The sequence below is a fragment of the Chiloscyllium punctatum genome, chromosome 17, assembly GCF_047496795.1.
Source record: "Chiloscyllium punctatum isolate Juve2018m chromosome 17, sChiPun1.3, whole genome shotgun sequence".
NCBI lineage: Eukaryota > Metazoa > Chordata > Chondrichthyes > Orectolobiformes > Hemiscylliidae > Chiloscyllium > Chiloscyllium punctatum.
The window spans coordinates 90,055,536-90,080,577 of record NC_092755.1 but is presented as its reverse complement, the minus strand read 5'-3'; the positions used below and the strand labels follow the sequence as shown (position 1 = coordinate 90,080,577).

Below are 25,042 nucleotides of genomic sequence, written 5' to 3'. Positions count from 1 at the left end.
TAGGCCGTTAATCTAGACACCCAGGTTCGAATCCCGCCATGGTGCAACTTGAACTGAGTAAACTCTAGAAGTAATAGTCTAATGATGAGTGTGAAGCTATTGTTGATTATTGGAAAACCCCATGTGGTTCACTAATATCCTCTAGGGAAGGAATTTGCTATCTTTACCCAGTCTGGCCCTCATGTGACTCCAGACCTACAGCAATGTAGTTGACTCTCAGGCAATTAGGGATGGTCAATAAATGCTGGCCTAGGCAGCGATCTCCTCATCCTGCACTGGTGACTCCCCCACCACACCCCATCCTCCTTCCACACTCGTGACCCCTGCCCACCCCATCCCCCTTCCACACTGGTGACCCCCGCCCACCCCATCCCCGTTCCACACTGGTGACCCTTGCCCACCCCATTCCCCTTCCATACTGGTGACCCTGTCCACCCCATTCCCCTTCCACACTGGTGACCCCCAGCCCACCCCATCCCCCTTCCACACTGGTGACTCCCTGCCCATCCCATCCCCCTTCCACACTGGTGACCACCCCCCATGCCATTCTTATTCTACATGGATGCCCCCAGCCCATCCCCTTTCCTTGCTGGGGCCTGCCTCACTACCCCAGACTGTGAATGTTTCCATGCATTGATAAGCCCCTCATTAACCAGATGCAGTCCCAGCATTGACCACAGCTGGCAGTGGTGCTGCTGAGCCACCAGCCCTCTCTTTGAGATGGCAGCAGCCATGTCATTAGGTGTCACTGGCTAACTGAGGCGCTGTGACTCTGCCTGCCTCAGACCACTTCTAGCCCTGAATCTGCCTCCGACTGTGGTTCATCTCCTTGTGTCTTTCCTCTAGTGGTGTGGGCTCTGTGTCATTAGAACATCTTCATTCATATTTTTGCTCTGTCCCATTTTTGTACATGTGAACATGGTCCTATACGATGTGCCTTAGTTATTCAACATCAATTTGAACGATGGCTGGAAGATCTATCTGGTTGGTTTGGGAAGTGGTGATATGATGGTAGTGACACTGGGTTGGTCTTGGGGCATATGTACAAATTCCTCATGGCAAAGAGTGAAATTTGAATTCGATAGCAAGCTGGCATGTAAGGTTGACTAGCTCAGTTGATTGGATGGTTGATTCATAATGCCAACAAATTCAACACCATGGATTCAATTCCTCCACCAGTTGAGATTATATAAAGGACTTTCTTTCTCCCCTTACCTGAGATATGGTGACCTTCAGGTTAAACTATCACCAGTCTAATGAGAGAGTGGGACAGTGAGGGGGAGGGAGGTGTGTTCTAAAGTTACCTTTGGTTCACTGCTGCCCTCTAGGGAATGAAATTTACTGTCCTTCCCTGTTTTGGCCGACATGTGACTTCAGATGTATACAGTGGTACGAGAAAGCAGATGCTGGAGATCAGAGCTGAGAGTGTGGTGCTGGAAAAGCACAGCAGGTCAGGCAGCATCCGAGGCGCATGAGAGTCAATGTTTCAGGCATAAGCCCTTCATCAGGAAGATGTATAGTGATGTGGTTGTCTCTTAATTGCTCTCTGGGGCAAATAAGGATGGGTAATAAATGCTGGTTTAACCAGTGTACCCATATTCCATAATACATTTATAAACACCACAAGAAGTTATTAAGCCCATTTTTGGGAATACACCTTTTGCTTCGCGTTCATGTTGGTTCATTATTGACAAACAATTGGCTGAATCTTCCAAACTCAGGAACTTTCCGATGTTCGGGATGTTTTCGGGACCCAAATCCATTCAGTGCCAAAGTGGGAATTCAGACCTGACTTTAAGGGGCGGGTGTGCTATCCACCTCAGTGGATGAGGTTTGAACTGGTGGTGGTTGGGGCGATGGAGTCCCTCGAGTTTGAGGGGGTCAGGCAGGCTTTTTCTGTGCCCAGTGAGACCCAGTGACTGTCAGAACAAGCAAGATAACTGGGATCTTCTATCGTGCACTCCCTCCAGCCGTGCCCTCCCCTCTGATCATGCACCCTCCTCCTACCGTGCCCTCTCCTCCAGCCAAGCATATTCCCTCCCTTCCCAACATGCCCTGCTCTCTGGGATTCCTTGAACTGGGTTTCCAAGACAGCTACTGACCTGTGCATGGAGACAGCCAGGTACGTGTCTGCCTGTGATCTCAGGCTCGTCCACTGCGCAGTCCTGCAACGTACCCAGTGCTCCTGAAAAACTCCCTGCTGCTCCTTTGCCTACTTGGGCATGTTGATAGAGTCACCCATGGTGCTTCCTGCCAAGAGCCTGGTCTCTGGCAGTCTTCCAAGTGCCAGGATCTGAGGGACTTTTTTCCTCGGGTAGCTGGAGAGACACGACAATGAGATGCTCACCAGATTATGCCCTCGACTCTAAAGTGGCAAAACCACCCACTGAACAGTCAGTATCTGAGCTGGTGGAGGCTATCCCCAGATATCGCAGGCGGAAGTCTATTGTTGTGGGCCTATCCTACTGACTGTGAGGATTGGGCAGATGCCATTAGTGCCTGCAGAAGACAGAAGAGAGAATGCCTTGTAAACAAAGGGGAGAAAGTGGGGACATCTCCATAATGAAGGTCATGGGAGAGGAGAACACACAGAGGGTTATGAGAGAGCAGAACACAGTGAGGATCATGGGAGTGGGGAATACAGTGAGGATCATGGGAGAGGGGAATACAGTGAGGATCATGGAAGAGGCGAACACAGTGAGGGTTATGGGAGAGGAGAACACACGAGAGTTATGGGACAGGGGAATACAGTGGGGGTTATGGGAGAGGGGAATACAGTGGGGGTTATGGGAGAGGGGAATACAGTGAGGGTTATGGGAGAGGGGAATACAGTGGGGGTTATGGGAGAGGAGAACACAGTGAGGGTTATGGGACAGGGGAATACAGTGGGGGTTATGGGAGAGGGGAATACAGTGAGGGTTATGGGAGAGGAGAACACAGTGAGGGTTATGGGAGAGGGGAATGCAATGGGGGTTATGGGAGAAGGGAATACAGTGAGGGTTATGGGAGAGGGGAATACAGTGGGGGTTGTGGGAGAAGGGAATACAGTGGGGGTTATGGGAAAGGGGAATACAGTGGGGTTATGGGAGAGGGGAACACAGTGAGGGTTATGGGAGAGGGGAACGCAGTGGGGATTATGGGAGAGGGGAACACAGTGAGGGTTATGGGAGAGGGTAATACAGTGAGGGTTATGGGAGAGGGGAATACAGTGGGGGCTATGGGAGAGGGGAATACAGTGAGGGTTATGGGAGAGGGGAATGCAGTGGGGGTTATGGGAGAGGGGAACACAGTGAGGGTTATGGGAGAGAGTAATACAGTGTGGGTTATGGGAGAGGGGAATACAGAGGGGGCTATGGGAGAGGGGAATACAGTGAGGGTTATGGAAGAGGGGAATACAATGGGGGTTATGGGAGAGGGGAATACAGTGAGGATTATGGGAGAGAAGAACACAGTGATGGTAATGGGAGAGTCGAATACAGTGAGAGTGAAAGGAGAGAGGAATACATTGAGGGTTATGGGAGAGGAGAATACAGTGGGGGTTATGGGAGAGGAGAACACAGTGGGGGTTGTGGGAGCAGGGAATACAGTGAGGGTTATGGGAGAGGGGAATACAGTGAGGGTTATGGGAGAGGGGAATACAGTGGGGGTTATGGGAGAGGGGAACACAGTGAGAGTTATCGGGGAGGGGAATACAGTGGGGGTTATGGGAGAGGGGAACGCAGTGGGGATTATGGGAGAGGGGAACACAGTGAGGGTTATGGGAGAGGGTAATACAGTGAGGGTTATGGGAGAGGGGAATACAGTGGGGGCTATGGGAGAGGGGAATACAGTGAGGGTTATGGGAGAGGGGAATGCAGTGGGGGTTATGGGAGAGGGGAACACAGTGAGGGTTATGGGAGAGAGTAATACAGTGTGGGTTATGGGAGAGGGGAATACAGAGGGGGCTATGGGAGAGGGGAATACAGTGAGGGTTATGGAAGAGGGGAATACAATGGGGGTTATGGGAGAGGGGAATACAGTGAGGATTATGGGAGAGAAGAACACAGTGATGGTAATGGGAGAGTCGAATACAGTGAGAGTGAAAGGAGAGAGGAATACATTGAGGGTTATGGGAGAGGAGAATACAGTGGGGGTTATGGGAGAGGAGAACACAGTGGGGGTTGTGGGAGCAGGGAATACAGTGAGGGTTATGGGAGAGGGGAATACAGTGAGGGTTATGGGAGAGGGGAATACAGTGGGGGTTATGGGAGAGGGGAACACAGTGAGAGTTATCGGGGAGGGGAATACAGTGGGGGTTATGGGAGAGGGGAATACAGTGAGGGTTATGGGAGAGTGGAATACAGTGGGGGTTATGGGAGAGGGGAATACAGTGGGGGCTATGGGAGAGGGGAATACAGTGAGGGTTATGGGAGAGGGGAATGCAGTGGGGGTTATGGGAGAGGGGAATACAGTGAGGGTTATGGGAGAGGGAAATACAATGGGGGTTATGGGAGAGGGGAATACAGTGGGGTTATGGGAGAGGGGAACACAGTGAGGGTTATGGGAAGGGGGAATACAATGGGGGTTATGGGAGAGGGGAATACAGTGGGGGCTATGGGAGAGGGGAATACAGTGAGGATTATGGGAGAGAGGAAGACAATGGGGGTTATGGGAGAGGGGAATACAGTGAGGATTATGGGAGAGAAGAACACAGTGATGGTAATGAGAGAGTCGAATACAGTGAGAGTTATAGGAGAGGGGAATACATTGAGGGTTATGGGAGAGGGGAATACAGTGGGGGTTATGGGAGAGGACAACACAGTGGGGGTTGTGGGAGCAGGGAATACAGTGAGGGTTATGGGAGAGGGGAATGCAGTGGGGGTTATGGGAGAGGGGAACACAGTGAGGGTTATGGGAGAGGGGAATACAGTGGGGGTTATGGGAGAAGGGAATACTGTGAGGGTTATGGGAGAGGGGAATACAATGGGAGTTATGGGAGAGGGAAACACAGCGAGGGTTATTGGAGAGGGGAATACAGTGGGGGTTATGGGAGAGGAGAACACAGTGAGGGTTATCGGGGAGGGGAATACAGTGGGGGTTATGGGAGAAGGGAATACAGTGAGGGTTATGGGAGAGGGGAATACAATGGGAGTTATGGGAGAGGGAAACACAGCGAGGGTTATTGGAGAGGGGAATACAGTGGGGGTTATGGGAGAGGAGAACACAGTGAGGGTTATCGGGGAGGGGAATACAGTGGGGGTTATGGGAGAAAGGAATACAGTGAGGGTTATGGGAGAGGGGAATACAATGGGAGTTATGGGAGAGGGAAACACAGCGAGGGTTATGGGAGAGGGGAATACAGTGAGGGTTATGGGAGAGGGGAATACAGTGGGGGTTATAGGAGAGGGGAATACAGTGAGGGTTATGGGAGAGGGGAATACAATGGGGGTTATGGGAGAGGGGAATACAGTGGGGTTATGGGAGAGGGGAACACAGTGAGGGTTATGGGAAGGGGGAATGCAGTGGGGGTTATGGGAGAGGGGAATACAGTGGGGGCTATGGGAGAGGGGAATACAGTGGGGGTTATGGGAGAAAGGAATACAGTGAGGGTTATGGAGAGGGGAATACAATGGGAGTTATGGGAGAGGGAAACACAGCGAGGGTTATGGGAGAGGGGAATACAGTGAGGGTTATGGGAGAGGGGAATACAGTGGGGGTTATAGGAGAGGGGAATACAGTGAGGGTTATGGGAGAGGGGAATACAATGGGGGTTATGGGAGAGGGGAATACAGTGGGGTTATGGGAGAGGGGAACACAGTGAGGGTTATGGGAAGGGGGAATGCAGTGGGGGTTATGGGAGAGGGGAATACAGTGGGGGCTATGGGAGAGGGGAATACAGTGAGGGTTATGGGAGAGGGGAATGCAGTGGGGGTTATGGGAGAGGGGAACACAGTGAGGGTTATGGGAGAGGGGAATACAGTGGGGGTTATGGGAGAGGAGAACACAGTGAGGGTTATCGGGGAGGGGAATACAGTGGGGGTTATGGGAGAAGGGAATACAGTGAGGGTTATGGGAGAGGGGAATACAATGGGAGTTATGGGAGAGGGAAACACAGCGAGGGTTATGGGAGAGGGGAATACAGTGGGGGTTATGGGAGAGGAGAACACAGTGAGGGTTATCGGGGAGGGGAATACTGTGGGGGTTATGGGAGAAGGGAATACAGTGAGGGTTATGGGAGAGGGGAATACAATGGGTGTTATGGGAGAGGGAAACACAGCGAGGGTTATGGGAGAGGGGAATACAGTGAGGGTTATGGGAGAGGGAAATACAGTGGAGGTTATGGGAGAGGGGAATACAGTGAGGGTTATGGGAGAGGGGAATACAATGGGGGTTATGGGAGAGGGGAATACAGTGAGGATTATGGGAGAGGGGAATACAATGGGGGTTATGGGAGAGGGGAATACAGTGAGGATTATGGGAGAGAAGAACACAGTGATGGTAATGAGAGAGTCGAATACAGTGAGAGTTATAGGAGAGGGGAATACATTGAGGGTTATGGGAGAGGGGAATACAGTGAGGGTTATTGGAGAGAGGAATACATTGAGGGTTATGGGAGAGGAGAATACAGTGGGGGTTATGGGAGAGGAGAACACAGTGGGGGTTGTGGGAGCAGGGAATACAGTGAGGGTTATGGGAGAGGGGAATACAGTGGGGGTTATGGGAGAGTGGAATGCAGTGGGGGTTATGGGAGAGGGGAACACAGCGAGGGTTAGGGGAGAGGGGAATACAGTGAAGGTTATGGGAGAGGGGAATACAGTGAGGGTTATGTGAGAGGGGAATACAGTGAGGGTTATGGGAGAGCGGAATACAGTGATGGTTATGGGAGAGGGGAATACAGTGGGGGTTATGGGAGAGGGGAATACAGTGGGGGTTATGGGAGAGGAGAACACAGTGAGGGTTATGGGAGAGGGGAATACAGTGGGGATTATGGGAGAGGGGAACACAGTGGGGGTTATGGGAGGGGGGAACACAGTGGTGTTATGGGAGAGGGGAACACAGTGAGGGTTATGGGAGAGGGGAACGCAGTGGGGATTATGGGAGAGGGGAACACAGTGAGGGTTATGGGAGAGGATAATACAGTGTGGGTTATGGGAAAGGGGAATACAGTGGGGGCTATGGGAGAGGGGAATACAATGGGGGTTATGGGAGAGGGGAATACAGTGGGGATTATGGGAGAGGGGAATACAGTGAGGATTATGGGAGAGAAGAACACAGTGATGGTAATGGGAGAGTCGAATACAGTGAGAGTTATAGGAGAGGGGAATACATTGAGGGTTATGGGAGAGGAGAATACAGTGGGGGTTATGGGAGAGGGGAACACAGTGGGGGTTATGGGAGAGGGGAACACAGTGGTGTTATGGGAGAGGGGAACACAGTGAGGGTTATGGGAGAGGGGAACGCAGTGGGGATTATGGGAGAGGGGAACACAGTGAGGGTTATGGGAGAGGGTAATACAGTGTGGGTTATGGGAAAGGGGAATACAGTGGAGGCTATGGGAGAGGGGAATACCGTGAGAGTTATGGGAGGGGAGAGTACAGTGAGAGTTATGGGAGAGGAAAATAGCAATGAGCTGAAAATGTGTTGCTGGAAAAGCGCAGCAGGTCAGGCAGCATCCAAGGAGCAGGAGAATCGACGTTTCGGGCATGAGCCCTTCTTCAGAAATTCCTTCGTCAGCTGTGGACTGACGGCATTTGAGCAGGTCCACAACGTCACAGAGGGTGGGAACTGCAGATGCCCCATCAGTGGGGAGTTCCTCAGTTGGTGGTGAGTGGGGGAATCGGGCTCGGACTTTTGGCTGGGCAGCCTCAGGGCCAGGTTTAATGATGGTCGCACTGCAAAATCCACCAACTTGGGAAGGGGAATAACCTGCGATGGGTGGAGAGTCATAATAACTTTCATTGTTCCCAGTGCAATGTAGAGTATCTAGTTTCAAAGTAATTTAATATTCATCGGTGTTTCTGGAATTCAAAAGGCGCACAACATCTGTTTGGCAAAACAAGTAGCTGGAGCAAACTCATTTCTGATGAGACCAGGGCAGATGGAGTAGCTCTGAGCTTCATACTAAAACATGGCTATGTTGCTAATGTTGCAATACTTCTGTCCTCAAAGTATTATAAGCTTTAAACCATACAAGAAGACTATACGAATAAAATCTATTATTTTATGAGTTTATGCATACCCAAGTTAATGATTGCAGTGCTGGGAATGCAAAATCCTCAAAGCCGATTTAATACTGAATTGTTGCCACATTTATTTGAGTTGAAGGAAATGTGTGTCATTTTCATTCTGTCACCAAATTGTCTCAAAGCTATTTAGTTGTTAATGCAGAAAATGACTTACAGTGGCATCCATTTTACCCTGTGTATCACAAGTAGGTGATTATTTGAGTTCAGTTACATTAGTTGAGGGGATTGTGTTGACTATGAGGCTGCCTTGCAATGGTGCCATGGGTAGGAACATAGGGTCAGGGGCAGCCCATTCACCTTATTGTGATTTCTTTCTATCATTCATGGCCAATCTATCTTGATTTCGTTGCCCCACTTACGGTTCTCTGTCTTCCCACATCAAATAGAAATCCATCAATCTTCATTTTAAAGGCGTCCATTCATCTCTACCCTCAGCAACTTTGTTTGGGATAGAATTCCTGATTTTCCTGGCCCTTTGTTCTCTGAAGATCACTAGACTAAGCAGCTGGACCTTAGCTTGACAACTTAATTGTTAAAGCGATGCTACCAATGACATGGCTGTCTTAAGTGACTTGGAGACAATAAGGACCACCGATGTTGGAAGCCACGAACTTGAGCAAGGGTTTCAGCCTGAAACATTGCCTTTCCCGCTCCTCGGATGCTATTGGACCTGTTGTGCTTTTCCAGCTTCACATCTCTTGGCACACTCGTAACACTGCATTGGAAAATCATTGAAGATACTGCTTGGGTATGTGGAAGGTCAGCAGGCTGGGGCTGCTGGAGGGAGCAGGGGTGTGCTAACAGTTGTCACGTGGGACTGAATTCTCTCTTCAGCGGTGAGGAAATAAGGGCAGGGACTGTTTCCAGGCCCCAAATTCATCACCCCCCCAGTTGGAATTCTGACCAGATCATCTCCTCAGATGGCATAGAGGCAGGTTCCTGGGTCAGTTAGGGCCAGTGGGCAGGCTCCAGGAGCCAAAGGCCTTCCAGCTTAAGACGAGCTCCCAGCTTCAGGAGAAAGGAAGGAACTCCCAGAATTGGGGTGGAACAGTGGCTCAGTGGTTAGCACTGCTGCCTCATAGCACCAGGGACCTGGGTTCAATTCCATGGGCAACTCTCTGTGTGGCATTTGCACATTCTCTCTGTGTCTGCGTGGGTTTCCTCCGGGTGCTTCAGTTTCCTCCCACAGTCCAAAGATGTGCACGTTAGGTGAATTGCCCATGGGGAATGCAGGGTTGTGGGTGGCAGGTGAGTTGCTTTTTGGAGGGTCAGTATGGGCTGAATGGCCTGCTTTCATACTGTATGGCTTCTATGATGGTTCTATGAACTGAGAGAGCAGTTCAATATTGAGGTTTGCCAATGAGTGAATAAACAGAGAAAACATCACTGCGCAGGGAGGAATCTCTCAGAGTTCGGGAGGAAACTTTCTAGTGGGCACCTATTGGCTGCTCCCACACCCAGGTAGAAACCTAATGGGAACACAGTTGCCTCTGAGCTGTTACTGGGAATCAGCCGCCCGGCCGTCGATTTGCCCCTCCTGAAACTCCCAGTCGACCTCTGTCACTTCCTTCAATGAGGCTTGAGTTAGCTGCCCTTCTCTAGTGGAGTGGGGGGGGGGGGGGGGGGACTGGGGAGGGTCGCCCTTTGGGGCTCAAAATCTGTCTTCACCAAAACAGCCATACACAGGAATGGGTTCTGTCTTGCCAGCCATTGTCGCTGGAGTCTGAAACCTGTGCCCACAGCCACGGACTGAAATGTGAGATTACTCTCAGCTGAACCAAGCTGAAGCATAAAGTACGCTGCTTCCAGCAAGTTCCAGGCAGGGAGAGAGAACGAGAAACAAGGACAACGGGAAGAAATTCCCTTTGTTCAGATTGCCGTCAAATGTAACTCCTGAAAATAAGCAGTAAGCTCTCAAATGCACTATACTATCCAGTTGTGTCCCCATTCAAACTTCTACCATTAATAATGGATCTTCCCACCAGACCTGTATAAATAGAAGTCAATTCTGGAGCAAAACACTGTTGGTGTTTTATATCTTGTGACCTGAACGCTGAATGCGGCCACTCAACAATGGTGACCGAATCAAGTCGACCCATTTCTTCATGAATAAGGAACAAAGAGGTTAAAGCCAAAATGGATTGGATACCCACAGACGCTTCAGTGCATCCATTGTCAATCTGTCTCTCTAAATTCAAACCACAACGTGTTGTATCTGCACTCAGTGTCCACAGCCATTCCCCTCCACCTCACTCCTACTCTTACTGAATTTTCATCCCAGCTCTTTTCTGTTGTGCCACAAACCACAGATCCTCCAGGAATTCCTGAAAGGGACTACCAGATATCACCAGCAGCACTGTAACCTGGATCTGTGCAAACATTGGGTCAAATGTAGTCAGGCACAAAAACCTTTGCTCTTCTTTGTCCCAGTTAAATCTGTGCATTACGCTCTCTCTGGCTGCAGCTGTGTGAAAGCTCTGGGCAGGATAGGGTTAAGGCAGCGAAGCTTAGATTTGTGATGGATTGTGGCAGATGCTCTGAGCTGTTAATTACCCACAGACGGAACTGGTCTTCTTGCATTGTGCCTGGGTTTGGGGATTTAGCTGCACGTGGTTGTGAATTCTGATGAGATTCTCTTGGCTGAACACACTGGTCTGAATAAATTACAGTGTAAAGAAAGCAACTTGCTGTTTCTTTCCCAGGTATTTGGGACAGCATTTCCCAAACATTTTTCCGCTGTCCCCCTGTTTCGAGAGTTGAAAATTGTTGCGTCCCCTCAGCGAGAAGTAGGGACCAGAGATGAGGGAAGGCAGGACACCAATGGAAGCAGGTGGGAAGGGGATTTTGGCCAATTGTTGTCTCAGAGTTTGCAACCCAAAGTTTCAGCTTGCCAACCCCCCCCCCCCCCCCCGTTTTGGGGTCTCATTCCTCCCTGTTGTATACAACATAGCTTCCAGACCGATTGGTCACTGATCCTGTCCTGTGGTCTCAGTGTACCATCTTCAGTCAGTCAGTTATGTGTAGGTAATATAATAGTCACCACAGGGCTAGAGGATCCTCGGTCTACTCTCATTAGAACAATACAACTGGTGGAGATTTAACCTGAGGGTCACCATACCTCAGGTGAGATGTTGAGAAGGAGAATCCTTTATGGTAACCTCGGCTGATGCAGGAATTGAACCAATTGTGTTGGCATCACTCACAAGCCACTCGGCCAAATGTTCTAACCTACTCCCAAGTATTTAACATACAACATTGTCAGCTGGTACTGAGGAAGTCCACAATATTGTATCGATGTAATTATTACTAAACTCCAAATTATGTGGTTCACCAGAATCCCTTTTTTAAATTCATTCATGGAATGTGGGCATCACTGGCTAAGCAGCATTTATTGCCCATCCCTAATTGCCTGAAGGGCAGTTAAGAGTCAACCACATTGCTGTGGTAAAAACAATGACTACAGATGCTGGAAACCAGATTCTGGATTAGTGGTGCTTGAAGAGCACAGCAGTTCAGGCAGCATCCAAGGAGTTGGGTCTGGAGTCACATGTAGGCTGGACCAGGAAAGGATGACAGATTTCCCTCCCTACAGGGCATTAGTGAACCAAATGGGTTTTTCCAACAATTGACAATGGATTTATGGTCATCATTTAGACTCTTAATTCCAGATTTTTATTGAATTCTGATTCCACCATCTGCATCTCAATGATTGTAACATCTGCCTTTGAAGATCCAAGGGTACAATTTAAAAGTATAATGTAAGCCAAGTTCACAAATGATCGTCTCTGATGCTCTTAACTGATTTTGAAAACCCACTTAAAACAAAGAAAACTCTTTTGGAGCTACAAATAGATATGAGTCTGAACAGACAGACAGTCTGAAGATCAATCTCCTAGAGTTTGGTCACAGCTGAACAAAGCAAGCTACTTCAAATGATGACCAGCTAGAACATCCTAAGAAGACCACCATCAATTTGGCTTGAACATAACCAGCAGCTATCTGGAGCTAGTGCAATTGTTCTGGTCATTCAGAACCAAACCACATTGTCATTCCACAAGCTCTAGTTCAATGCTGGGCCAAACACATACATGGACACAGAATACCCTCCAAAAGATTGATGCATGATCCATGTATTGGCCCTGCAACAATAAGGACATTGACCAATTAATCACGTCATCTGAAATGTCAATTCCATCAAACTTAGTAATTGAGAAACCCTCTCCTTTCACGCAAGATTCCTTCAGAGCATCAGTAAAATATTTCTACTGATATTTTCCATCTCCTAGGACATGTTACATTCTGGTTACTGACTGTTTCCCCAATTCCTTTTCTGTGAGACAAGTCAAAGATGCCCTGTGTGTAATAGTTGTTGACAATTTGACTACCGTATTCAGTGTGTCTTTTTTGTACCTCAGCAAGTTGTGTCCAGCAGCTCTCCAGTGCACCTTTCAAAGACCTGTTAGAAATGTGTTGTTTAACAAATTACATCCTCTTCTCACTCTTTTCAGTTCTCACAGAATTCAGTGCACCATAAAATCTGTAATCATTAGATGAAAAACAACGTGCCAAGATTTGCAGATAGCCATGCTAACTCTACATGTTGCTCTACTAGGTAGCGGTTATACGCTCCCTGGCAGTGTTTTCGTATTCAGGAAACAAATGCACACAGGTCTCCCCACCCCTACTCTTCCATTACATGTGCATGATGTATGGTTGGAAAAGTGGGAAAACATCGAACACGACCATAACCAATGAGCAAAAAGAATTTAATCCCAACTTGAACCTGGGCAAAACGTGCAAGTTGGATGTTTTCATTTGAGAACATGGATTTGTGGTAAGTCTGGGTCATATGATGTTACAATGAGTAATGGTTACGCCCTATGAAGAAGTCAACAACTTACCATTTAATATTGCTGGGAGGGCTTAAGTTTTAAAAGGCTTTTGGAAAAAGGAATTTATTCTGAGTTTTGTGGACATATCTGGACTGGTTTCTTTAGAAAATATATTTGAAAGTTCATTGTGATGTTTGAATATTATTTTTAACACTGATTCCTATAAATTACATGACTAGTGATAATCTTTCGCTTTGTTGTTATCGTGATGTGTGGGTGTGTATGTGTACGTACTATTGCTCACTGTCTATGTTAATTATTGCATCTTTATTAAATGAAGAAACTTAGTTGATGGATTTTAGCTGTTGTGTAAAACGTGATAGAGATAGGTTCTTTCACTGATCACATTAGAAAAAGTATTTTTATTCTATAGTGTGACCCATGGATAGTGGGACCAGAGCATTCATCCAGCCTCCACCATAACAATATCATCACCCAACAAGCACACAGGTAATTCAGATTCTAGAGATGTTATGCCAAAAAAACAAGCAGACGTCTACAGTTAATAATATCCATCAATCTGCAATGGTAGACAGCACACTGCAGAATGAAGCTGCACAGCCAAATATGATCACTGCATAAAGACCAGATTTGATCATATTGTAAGACCAGAAGACCATAAGACATAGGAGCAGAAATTAGGCCATTCTGCCCATCAAGTCTGCTCCGCCATTCAATCATGGCTGATAAATTTCTCAACCGCATTCTCCCTCTTTCTCCCCATAACCCTTGTTCCCCTCGATAGTCAAGATCCTATCTATATGTCAGTCTTAACTATATCCAATGACCTGGCCTCTGCAGTCTTCTGTCACAATGTGTGCATCCTGAGGCATTATTTATATATATAAGAGACAACATATCTATACATATATAATCATTTTTCCCCACAGTTGAACTGTCTGATACTAAGGGACATGCATTTAAGGTGAGAGGGGACACGTTCAAAGGAGATATGAGGGGCACTGTCTTTACGCAAAGAGTGGTAGGAGTCTGGATCTTGCTGCCAGGGATGGTGATGGGGGCATTTCAGAGACTTTTAGATAAGCAAGGAATGGAGGAATATGGGCCAAGGGCAGGTAGAAGGGATTCATTTAATTTGCCGTCATGTTTGGCACAACACTGACGGGCACGTTCTTGAGCCGTCCAGTTCCATGTTCTATCAGAAGCAGGTTCCCATTATTTCAAGGATAAAGGAGAGAATATTTGTATTTTATCATAGAGTTTAGGCCAGACAGGTTTGTACCTTTTAAGATAGTCGCATGACATCAATTATGACATCCTCGTTTCTTTAGTCAGTCAACTATGTGCGTATGTAAATTAGACTAACTTTAGTAAGTCCAGACTATGTGAGCACCTCTGTGTTAATAGTAAATGTTGAAACAGTTAGAGTTAAACTTCAAGACCTCTGTCTCATTAAGAACCTGGCTCTCTTTTATCAGTGTTACTTGGGATAACATTGAGAAACACAGAGCGTATCACTCCTCTTTTGAGGAATCCTGGATAAAGATATAAATTTCCTGTCTAATAATCCTTAAGTGAAATTTGCTTGCATTTATCTTTTTCATACCCACAGGATGCCATCTAGCATGTCTTCTGAAGACCCAGTGGAAAGCCATAACAAATTGCTCATAATATAGTAAGGTGTCTCGAGGTGCTTCGCAGAAATATTGTTTCGCTAAAGCTGATGCTCAAACCACATGACAAACCATTACAGCATCTTTTAAGGAGCAATTTGAGGAGGTGGCATTGTGGAGAAGTATAGGGAGAAAGACTCCTGAGCTTAGGGCCTCAAAAGCTGGAGGAACAACTGTTGCTGCAAGAATAAACTAGCGTAGACCTAGACTGCAGGAAGATGGAGCTTCTGGGGCAGATGTACGCCTGCCTGAGATCACAGATATGGGAAAGGAGGGAGCAGCAGGTGAAGGGGTTTGACATTTACCCCATCAAACTATCCAGAGATGTTATTACATGTCTCTGGAGCAGGCAGGACTTGAACCCAGGCTTTTACTGCACCACAATGGCACTAAGGATTTGACTATAACGATTAGAAATTTTAACTCAAAGGCATTCCTGGACTGTAGCCCTACTTGAATAACATAGCAGTGCACCTCTTGCATGGTTGAGCTGTATGAGCTGTGCTAGTCAAGGTCAGGTCACACAAACTTCTAATAAGGTTTGAGCAGTGCTGAAGCAGTATTGCCTGAAGGAGATCAGACCCAAAGAGCTGTTCCTATGCTTTACCCTGTGTCTGTATGGATGTTGTTATTCCTACAGTGTAGCTCCCTGCTACAATCTGCTTGCTCTTTGCTCTTGGTTCTTGCTCTGCTGATGTTCTGCCAATTCCTGAGTTGACCTGCTGCAGTGTCAGGTCCCAGCAGCACCCTAAAGGACATCAGTGAACCACATTTTCCTGAATCCAATAGTTTCAAGATCATTAATGACATTATTATTTTGTTCCATACTTATTTCAACTCCCTCACCAGCTGTGGCGGGACTGAAACCTGTGTCTCCAGAACCTTATGTGGCCCTCAGGTTTATCAATGCAGAAGAATTATTGTTTGCCTCAATTCCCATGTTTGGACCCAGTCCTTGGTTTATGTTAATCTGAGCCACAGTGAGACTGAAGCTTTACACTTGGCCTTAAGCTGCTCCTGGTCTTGTACCTTGTGTTAATGAGAGGAACAAAAGTGAAACGGCAGTTTGCTCTTGATCGACACCCAGTCATCCTTAGTAAGAAAGGCAAGGAGGTGACCTTCTAGCCTGTGTTTGGCAACAGTCCCTCAGCTATCAGCTGTGCCAACATCCCTGACTAGGCTAGTGCACGTGGAATGATTGTTTAGGCGTTTTGTTGGAGTTTACATGGAATTGATGCGCTCATGTCAACCCAGAGAGCAGTGAGTGAAAGGAAGGAAAGTAGTTAGTTCTGACATAACACAATAGTTCCATTCCTGTGTGATCTTATGTTATAAGAAAATTATGTAATAGCAGCACCATTTAAATGAATGGAACGTTATAGCCAATACAGGTAAGGAAAGTTTGCATTCTACAATTAACAGTCTGAATTCTTCAATTGCATTATGGCCAATTTGTGTTGAAGAAACCCATGTTATAGCAGAGCCAACTGTATTGAAATTGCAATGTGGAAACAGGCCATTCTGCCTTACTAGTCCATCCTAGTGTTTATGCTCCACATAATCCTCACCCCTTGCTCTGCTTCATCCAACTCTTTTAGCAGAACTTCCAATATCTTTGTCCCTTCTATATTTACCTATGAGACAGTACTGTAGCATTAAGAGGTTCTTTTGAATTGTGTTTTATTGGGGGGGAGAGGTTTTAAGGCAGATGCACAGAGCAGTTTACCAGAATCACTAGAGTGAACAGCTTATGAGGCCTTTGGGATTTTTAAAAAAATTGGAACAATAGAAGCAGCCTGAGTGGGTGTGGTCACAGGATCTTTAGTTTAGCTTTCAGCAGTTGCTATTGGAGTCTTGGAGAAGTGAAGCTAATTTTCCCTCTCTTGATTACAGCCAAAAGCTGATGATTCTTTGTCTGTTATGGGAGTTGCATGTGAGACAATCTGTGATTGAATTTGCCTTTCACCAAGGAAGTGTTGCTAGGATGTTACTTTATTGGAACAGTTAATTAGTAATAGTTACTGTATCTGATACTCTGTTAAGTTTTTCAATAGAGGTAGATTATTCCAATGCTTTATTTCTTTTGTTGTGTTTTAACTTTATGAATAAAGTGTGTTTTGCTTTAAATCTGACAGATTCACTAATCGAATTGCATCTGGAATGTAACCTCTTATGTTTACCTTTAGAATAAGCAAAGATTAGGGTCTAGACTACCTTGTGAATATTTGTAGGGCATTTGGTCTGGTCCATAACGCCTAGCTAATCCTGAATTACATCCGTGGTGTTCCTCCTCTTTGTAATCATGAGCTCCATATCCTAGCCACATTCTAGGTACATAATTCTGTAGTTGGACCAGTTCAGAGTTGACACAGAATGGACCACGATAAACCCTGTCTTGGGTGGCTCAAGACTGGGTGCTGAGCTCAAGTCTGTTCTAATTCCGCTACCAATCCTGTAGATTTCAGACCTTTCGGCGGAGCTTACAGACGAACGGTTTCGGGGGGATGTGGCCTGTCGGATGCTGGAGAGCGAGCGAGCTGAGAGACTCCGACTGACCCAGGAACTGAAGGACATGCAGGTGAGAAACAATGTAATGCCAAATTGCCTCATCTAAAAATCTTATCAATTTTCCTTTCGGGTCTGAAATAATCTCTTTCGAAAGCTGAGATAATTCTCTAACAGGCACTTCGCAGTCCCTCAAAGTACAACTGCAATCTTTGAATTTTTAAAAAAATCTCCAGCAAATTTTCTTGAAATAACACAAACTGGGGAAAATAGATCATGTTGGGACTTGTGGAGGCATTCTCTGGAGTAATTACCTCAGTAAATGAACCAGTAAAAAAGACACCAAATTTTGGGAAAAATATTCCTCGTAGCATCTGTGGAGAGTGAAACACAGAGGTAATGTTTTAGGGTAATGTTGTTTAAGTTAAAAAGTCATGATGAAAGATTCTCAAAACCAGACCTGCATTTTCAGATTTTTTTTTATTTCACATGTCCAGCATTTGCAATTTTTCTTTTGCTTCCTTAGAACTGTTGCCTCTGTTGAGAGGGTTGTGTAAGTAAACCTATTGACACGTGCATAATATCATTATCCACTTTTTATTTCCTTACATTCTTCCTCTTCCTCCTCCTCTTCGCCGTTAAAGCAGACGGGCTTCTGCAATCTAATTCTGAACACTGACTGTCAGAGGGCTGCACGGTTGTTGGGTGCAGACTCCATCACTGAAACATAGAAATCAGGGGCAGGCCATTCAGCCCTCTGAGCCTGCTCCGCCATTCAATATGATCATGACTGGTTATCTGACTCAGTATCCTCTCCCTGCATATCCACCATATTCTTTGATCTCTTTAGCCCCATACACCATATCCAATTCCTTTTTGAAATTGTGCAATGTTCTGGCCTCAACTACTTTCTGTGGTAGCAAATTCCACTGGCTCGCCACCCTCCATCCTAAATGGCCTATTCCACCTCCTTAGACAGTGAGCCCTGGTTCTGGACTCCCTGGCCATGGGGAAAATCTTTCCTGCACCTACCCTGTCCAGCCCTGTGAGAATTTTGCAGGTTTCTTTGACGCCCGCCCCGCCCCCCACTCATTCTTCTTACCTCAGTGAATATCATTCTAACTGATTCAACCTCTCCTCATGCATCAGTCTCGCCATCCCAGGACTCAGTCTGGTAAACCTCTGCTGCACTCCCTCCATAGCCAGAACATCATTCCTCAGATGAAATCACAGAATGCTTCAAAGGTCCCTGACAGTGTGGAAACAGGCCATTCGGACCTTTAAGTCCACACTGACCCCCGAAGAGCATCTCATCCAGGCTCACCCACTCTACCCTATCCCTGTAACCCTGCATTTTCCAAGGCTAAATAGGACAATTTAGCATGGCCAATCCACCTAACCTGCACATCTTTGGACTGTGGGAGCACCCCGAGGAAACCCACACATACATGGGGAGAAGGTGAAAACTCCACACAGATAAGGGCCCAAGGCTGGAATCAAACCCACTTCCCTGGCGCTGTGAGGCAGCAGTGCTAACCACTGAGACACCGTGCTGCCCATTGATAAGGACATCTTGCTCCACAGAGAGACGGACATAATACAACTCATCAGGTATAGTGGAGCCTGGGAATTGGTTGGTGGCTGGTCTTTCTCTGCAGCCATTCTTGTACATGTTATTTATCCAAACTAGTTCAGCAGCAGTTTTGCATCATTAAGCGCCACCTGTCACGTCATAAATAATTGATTCCCGTAGCAAGCCACGAACAGACTGACAGTGTGTGCTCTGTCCCGTCTTTTAATTATGGTCTCCAAACATTTTTAAGGCGCTGCGCAATTAAGTCCTTGAGTAGTAATCCTGTCACTATAACTTTCTCTAATAAACCAAAACATCTGCTGTAATTCTTGATTGTTCCTTCACTGACAGAAACAAGACTTTTCAGTGTTTCTGGAATAGATCATTTTTCAATGGGGTGGAAGGTGTTCTAAACAGTGCTAACAAGCAGCGCCTGCTCAGCAATAACCTGCTCAGTGACGCCTAGTTTGGGTTCCACCAGGTCTACCCAGCTCTGGCCCTCATTACAGCCTTGGTTCAAGCATGGACAAAAGAGCTGAATTCCAGAGGGGAGGGGAGAGGGACAGCCCTTGACATCAAGGCCGCATTTGACTGAGTGTGGCAGCAAGGAGCCCTGGCAAAACTGGAATTAAAGGGCATTCAGGCAGAAAGATGGTTGGAGTCCTACCTGGCACATAGGAAGATGGTTGTTGGAGGTCAGTCATCTCAGCTCCAGGACATTAGCTCAGGAGTTCGTCAGGTTATTGTCCTAGACCAAAATCATCTTCAGCTTTGTCAATAACCTTCCCTCCATCATAATGTCAGAAGTGGAGAGGTTCACTGATGATTGCACAATCTTCAGCAACATTCGCGACGACTCAGATATTGAAGCAGTCCATTTTCAAAAGAAACAAGATCTAGACAATATCCAGGCTTGGGCTGACAGGTGGCAAGTAACATTCACACCACACAAATGTCAGGCTATGACCATCTCCAATAAGAGACAATCTAACCACCATTGATGTTCAATGGTGTTACCATCACTGAATCCCTCCACTATCAACGTCCTTGGGGTTACCACTGACCAGATATTCACTGGACTCGCCACATAAACAAAGTGACTGTAAGAGCAGGTCAGAGATGAGGAAAACTGCGATGAGTAACTCACCTCTTGATTCCCCAAAGGTACAAGTCAGGAGTGTGATGGAATGCTCCCCACTTGCCTGGATTAGTGCACTATCCACAAGATGCTCTGCAGAAATTCACCAAAGATTCTATCCTCAGGCAGCACCTTCCAATGACCACTTCCATCTAGAAGGACAAAGGCACAGGATACATGGGAGCACCACCACCCACAAGTTCCCCTCCAAGCCACTCACCATCCCGACTTGGAAATATGCTGCTGTTTTTTCACTGTCGCTGGGTCAAAATCCTGGAATTCCCTCCCTAAAGGCATTGTGGGTCAACCTACAGCAGGTGGACTGCAGTGGGTCAAGAAGGCAGCTCATCCCCACCTTCTCAAGGGGCAACTAGGGTTGGGCAATAAATGCTGGGCCTAGCCAGTGTTGCCCACATCCCACAAGTGCATAAAAAAAGTGACCTTGGATGTGAGATTCAGAGCATTTGACTCACTTTTCTGTTCATTAAAGTGTATGGATGGAATAATCCACGGAGGTTCTGGACCTTTGACCCTAAGTTCCGAGTACCTTCTGCCATCTGGTGTGTAAGTCAGCACATCAGTAATTTGTAACATCTAACCCACTGTTTGCTACTTCCTTGTAACATCTACCAATATATCAGAGTCATTCTCACACTTCTCAATGGTGGGCCTCCTTGATAATTCATGTTGATCAGATAGCTGATGTGCAGGAGATTACACTTGGTTTGATTACTGGTTCAAATGAATTATTTAGCCTCAGCTTGTGCAACAATAAGTATGGTATAAATGCAAAATGATGTGGATGCTGGAAATCTGAAGCAAGCACAGAAATTGCTGGAGAAACTCAGCAGGTCTGGCAGCATCTGTGCAGAGGGAAACAGTGAACATTTTGAGTCCAGGATAGCAGTTCTTCAGAAGAGTCTGAAGAAATTCTGAAGAAGAGTCACGTCAGACTTGAAATGTTAACTCTGTTTCTCTCTGGTAAATGCAGGATAATTTGCCTTTGAGGGAGAATAAGCTTGTTTTCCCATCTTAGGTCTGGCACTCCCTGTTGCAAATATGTGCATGAGCACAATATCAGCCATGGATGTCAGTTCCCCAAAATACTCATTATAAAATATATTGCTAACTGTGATTATCTAGTTTGGCTTGTGAAGAATGAAGTGGGGGCTCATTTCACACATCTCAACAGATTCAAAAACAGCTCTTCCCTGCTCTTACCAGGCCTCTGAATGGACCTCTCAAATTTTTAATTTAATGTTGATCTTGCTCTTGTTCCAACTGCAGAGATGGTGCACAATTATATTCTTCACTCTGTTCTAATACCCTTATGCACTTTGTATGATATGATCTATCTGTATTGCACACAATACAAGACTTTTCACTGTGCCTAGGTACATGTGACAATAATGAATAAAGTCAAAGTAAATGCATTGAGATATGGAAGGAATTGGAAAAGGAAAATCATGCATTTTTAAAAATAATTCTCTTCATGCTTTTGGCTTCTCCATATGTTCTATCATCTAATAACTCACAGGAAGAATTGGATCAGCGAGAAAGGCATTGGCTATTTTTTCCCTTCAAGGACTGTAGGTCACATCCAAGCTAGATTACTGGATCCTACATGTTATTTGGCAGTTCCTGTTCAGTTCCTATGAGCATTGGCCTGAGACACAAAACAGACACTGACTTCACAATCTCACAGTGAAATGCAAGAATGGATCTTCGATGCACTGAGGGGTGTAGTGATAACATTACAGACTCTGTAACAAGCTGTAACTTTAAAAAAATGGACATGAGGAGTCTGACAAAGTGGATCTTAAGTTGCCTGCCTTACCTTGTGGATTCATCTCCAATTGAGAATCAGACTGTATTCTTCTGAAGAAGGATTCCAAGAAACCTTTTGAAGGACAGCACACAGTTTCAGAAGGGGTCAAGATAAATGGCTTTCCTGGAGGTATGTAGACCTCCTCTGATCTCACCAAAAACCTGAAAGTGTGGGAGTCGTTCAAGTTAGTGGCTGAGTCAATTAAAAAGTTAATTACTTTGGCTAAAAGGCAGTGGATGGGACTATTCTCCAGACTGGGCTAAACCCAATACCTAATAGGGAAGCATGATTGGGATAGCATCGATATTTAGATTCAAAACTGTACAGAAGTATGTGTCTCCTGAGAACCTGTGTAAGCAGCTCCAGCCAGCACTTGCAGCTGAACGAAATCAGAGCAAATACAGGAGAGCTGGGTTTGCTGTCTGACACTGGGAGTTACAGAGGAAAGTGCCCAGAAACCCTCCCTGTTCTGCTGAAAGCAAGTCAAGGCAGTTTTGAAATGTCATGCTGACAGAACCAATAAGGATAATGGTTCCCTCACTTCCTCTCTGAAGTTGCTTTACTGACTGAGTACCAAGTTCAAACTATTCAACCATGGCCAGCACAGTGGCTCAGTGGTTAACACTGTTGCCTCACAGCACCAGGGACCTGGATTCGATTCCAGCCTTGAGCAACTGTTTGTGTGGAGTTTGTACATTCTCCCCATGCTTGCATGGGTTTCCTCCGGGTGCTCCGGTTTCCTTCCACAGTCCAAGGATGTGCAGGTTAGGTGGATTGGCCATGTGAAATTGTCCACAGTGTCCAGGGTTGCGCTGGCTAAGTGAATTAGCCAGGGGAAACACAGTGTTACAGTGAGGGGGGGATGGTGGATCTAGATGGGATGCTCTTCAGAGGGTCAGTGTGGACTCATTGGGCTGAATGGCCTGCTTCCACACTGTAAGGATCTTTGGATGTAAAGAAGCTATCATCATTGCTGAATCCAATTTCAATTCCTTCACTTCAGAAAGAGAACCTTCAAGTGACTACACCTGCAACAATATTAGAGACATCTTCATACATAACTTTTATCCTGACTTACTTTTGATCTTTGCATCTGTATTTTAGTGGATAATGTAGCACTTGTTACTTTATTAATTTGCAGCAATTTTTGTGTTGTAAACTAACCTATCATCTTATGTAAAATATAAAGCTGCATTATTTCTTGTTTATAAATTGGAATAATTGCACTGAAAAGAGGATTACACTACGAGCTTTGACAAATTCTCTGTCCGTGGGCTACTCTGAGGAAAAGCCTGGGAGCTTGTGAAGACCAACTTCCTGATGAAGGGCTTATGTCTGAAATGACGACTCTCTCCTGCTTCTCGGTTGCTGCCTGACCTGCTGTGCTTTTCGACTCTGACTCTCCAGCATCTGCAGTCCTCGCTTTCTCCTAGTTCTGAGGAAGAGTCCCACCACACTGAAAATCTTAACCTGTTTCTCTCTCCACAGATGCTGGCAGACCCGCTGAGTCTCTCCAGCATCCCCTGCATTTGTTTCAGTTTTCCAGCATCTGCAGTATTTCGCCTGTATTAGTATGTGTCGATGGGAATATTTTACAAATGCATCTACATCTTGTTTACACAGCTCCCAGTGGGAGCAGGACATTGAGCCACTTCTTTTGGCACCATCCTTATCCCAGTTTCATTTCATCTGGTCTGCAGATACCTGTGTCTTGATGTCCCGTCTGACATGGAGATGAATTTCCAACTACTAAACCCTGCCACGACCAAAATTTCCATATCCCTGAATTGCCTGAATCCACCCCAGCCCTAATGTGTGCTGTTGAAAAGGTCACTAGCGCTTTTGTTAGCTCCAGGCACGTCTATTCTAATGTAATCTTGATTGGCCTCCTACACTCTGCCCTTTGTAAACCTGGGCAAAAGTGAGGACCACAGATGCTGGAAATCAGAGTCTAGACTAGAATGGTGCTGGAAAAGCACAGCAGGTCAGGCAGCATCCAAGGAGCAGGAAAATCGATGTTTCAGGGAAAAGCCTTTCATCAACCTGGTCTCAGTGAAAGCTCTGCTACCCATAGAACATAGAACATAGAAAAATATACAGCGCAGTACCAGCCCTTCGGCCCTCGATGTTGCACTGACTGAAGCCTACCTAACCTACACTAGCCCAATAACCTCCATATGCTTATCCAATGCCCGCTTGAATGACCATAAAGAGGGAGAGTCCACCACTGCTACTGGCAGGGCATTCCATGAACTCACAACCCGTATCCCAACTCACTGTTCACCCAGTGGCTCACTTTTTAAATTCTTGTCCTTGGTTTCAAAACCCTCTATAGCCTTGACCCTTCCCTAGTCCTGCAACCCCCCGAGATATCAAGCTACTCCTGAAGTTAATCACTGTGCGAATTAGCTTTATTGTCAGATATACTCAAAAGAGTACAGCGAAAAGTTTACAAGTTGCCACATTACTGCGCCATCTCAGCAACAAAAGTACCTGGTTACAAATTCTTAAGAACAAATTCTTAGGAAAATAATTTAGAAAGGTAAAGAAATAAAAAAGCCCAGCATTATAGATCATAGAATTTAGCAAAGTCAAAGAAATTAAAAGTTCAGAATAATAGTCCTTCCAACCCAGGCAGCATCTATCCTTCAGTAACTGACAGACAGATCTCCACTGCCTTGGTGCTGCCTGTGTCATTCCTGGGCTTGTCTTCAAGTTGCCAAGTCCTAAACTTCTGGAATCCTGGCCCAAAACCACCTTTCCCTTTCACCTCTTGCCCCTCCTTACGATGCTTTTTAAAACTTACCGATTTGCCCAAACCTTTGGTCATCCACCCTCATATCTCCATAAGTTTCTTGGTTTCAAATGTTGTCTTGCAATACTCCCACAAAGTGTCTCGCAACATTTTATTATGTTAAAGGTGCAGTTGTTGGTGAGTCTATTTTATCAGCTTGGTTTGAATATGGTGACGGCTAAACCTATTTCTAAGCATTGTTCCTAACCCACCTGTATAGAGATGCTAATAACCAGCTGCAGAGCCAGTGGTCTCCATTTGTCTAGTTGATGGTCAATACTCCAGAAATTTGTTCTTAATCTTTCAAGAATCTACAATAAATAACACCTAAATTATTTTGAACTGATTTCCATCTAATTTATAATAAAATATAGCTTTGTTTAGAGATGGTTGTTGCTCATTCACCATTTTGTGTTCAGTTTTAAAACCCATTTATGATTGTTTTGGTTTTCA

General features: G+C 46.0%; 1 protein-coding gene across 6 annotated transcripts in view; it reads left to right on the top strand.

Moving 5' to 3' along the window:
* LOC140488098 (unconventional myosin-XVIIIb-like) overlaps positions 1-25,042 on the top strand; it is a 483,418-nt gene that overhangs the window by 332,556 nt on the left and 125,820 nt on the right. For all 6 annotated transcript variants that reach the window (XM_072587853.1, XM_072587851.1, XM_072587852.1 and 3 more), the window contains one exon: positions 17,210-17,329. In XM_072587853.1, coding sequence (XP_072443954.1) covers positions 17,210-17,329 — 120 coding nt within the window. The remainder of the gene's footprint in view (positions 1-17,209; positions 17,330-25,042) is intronic.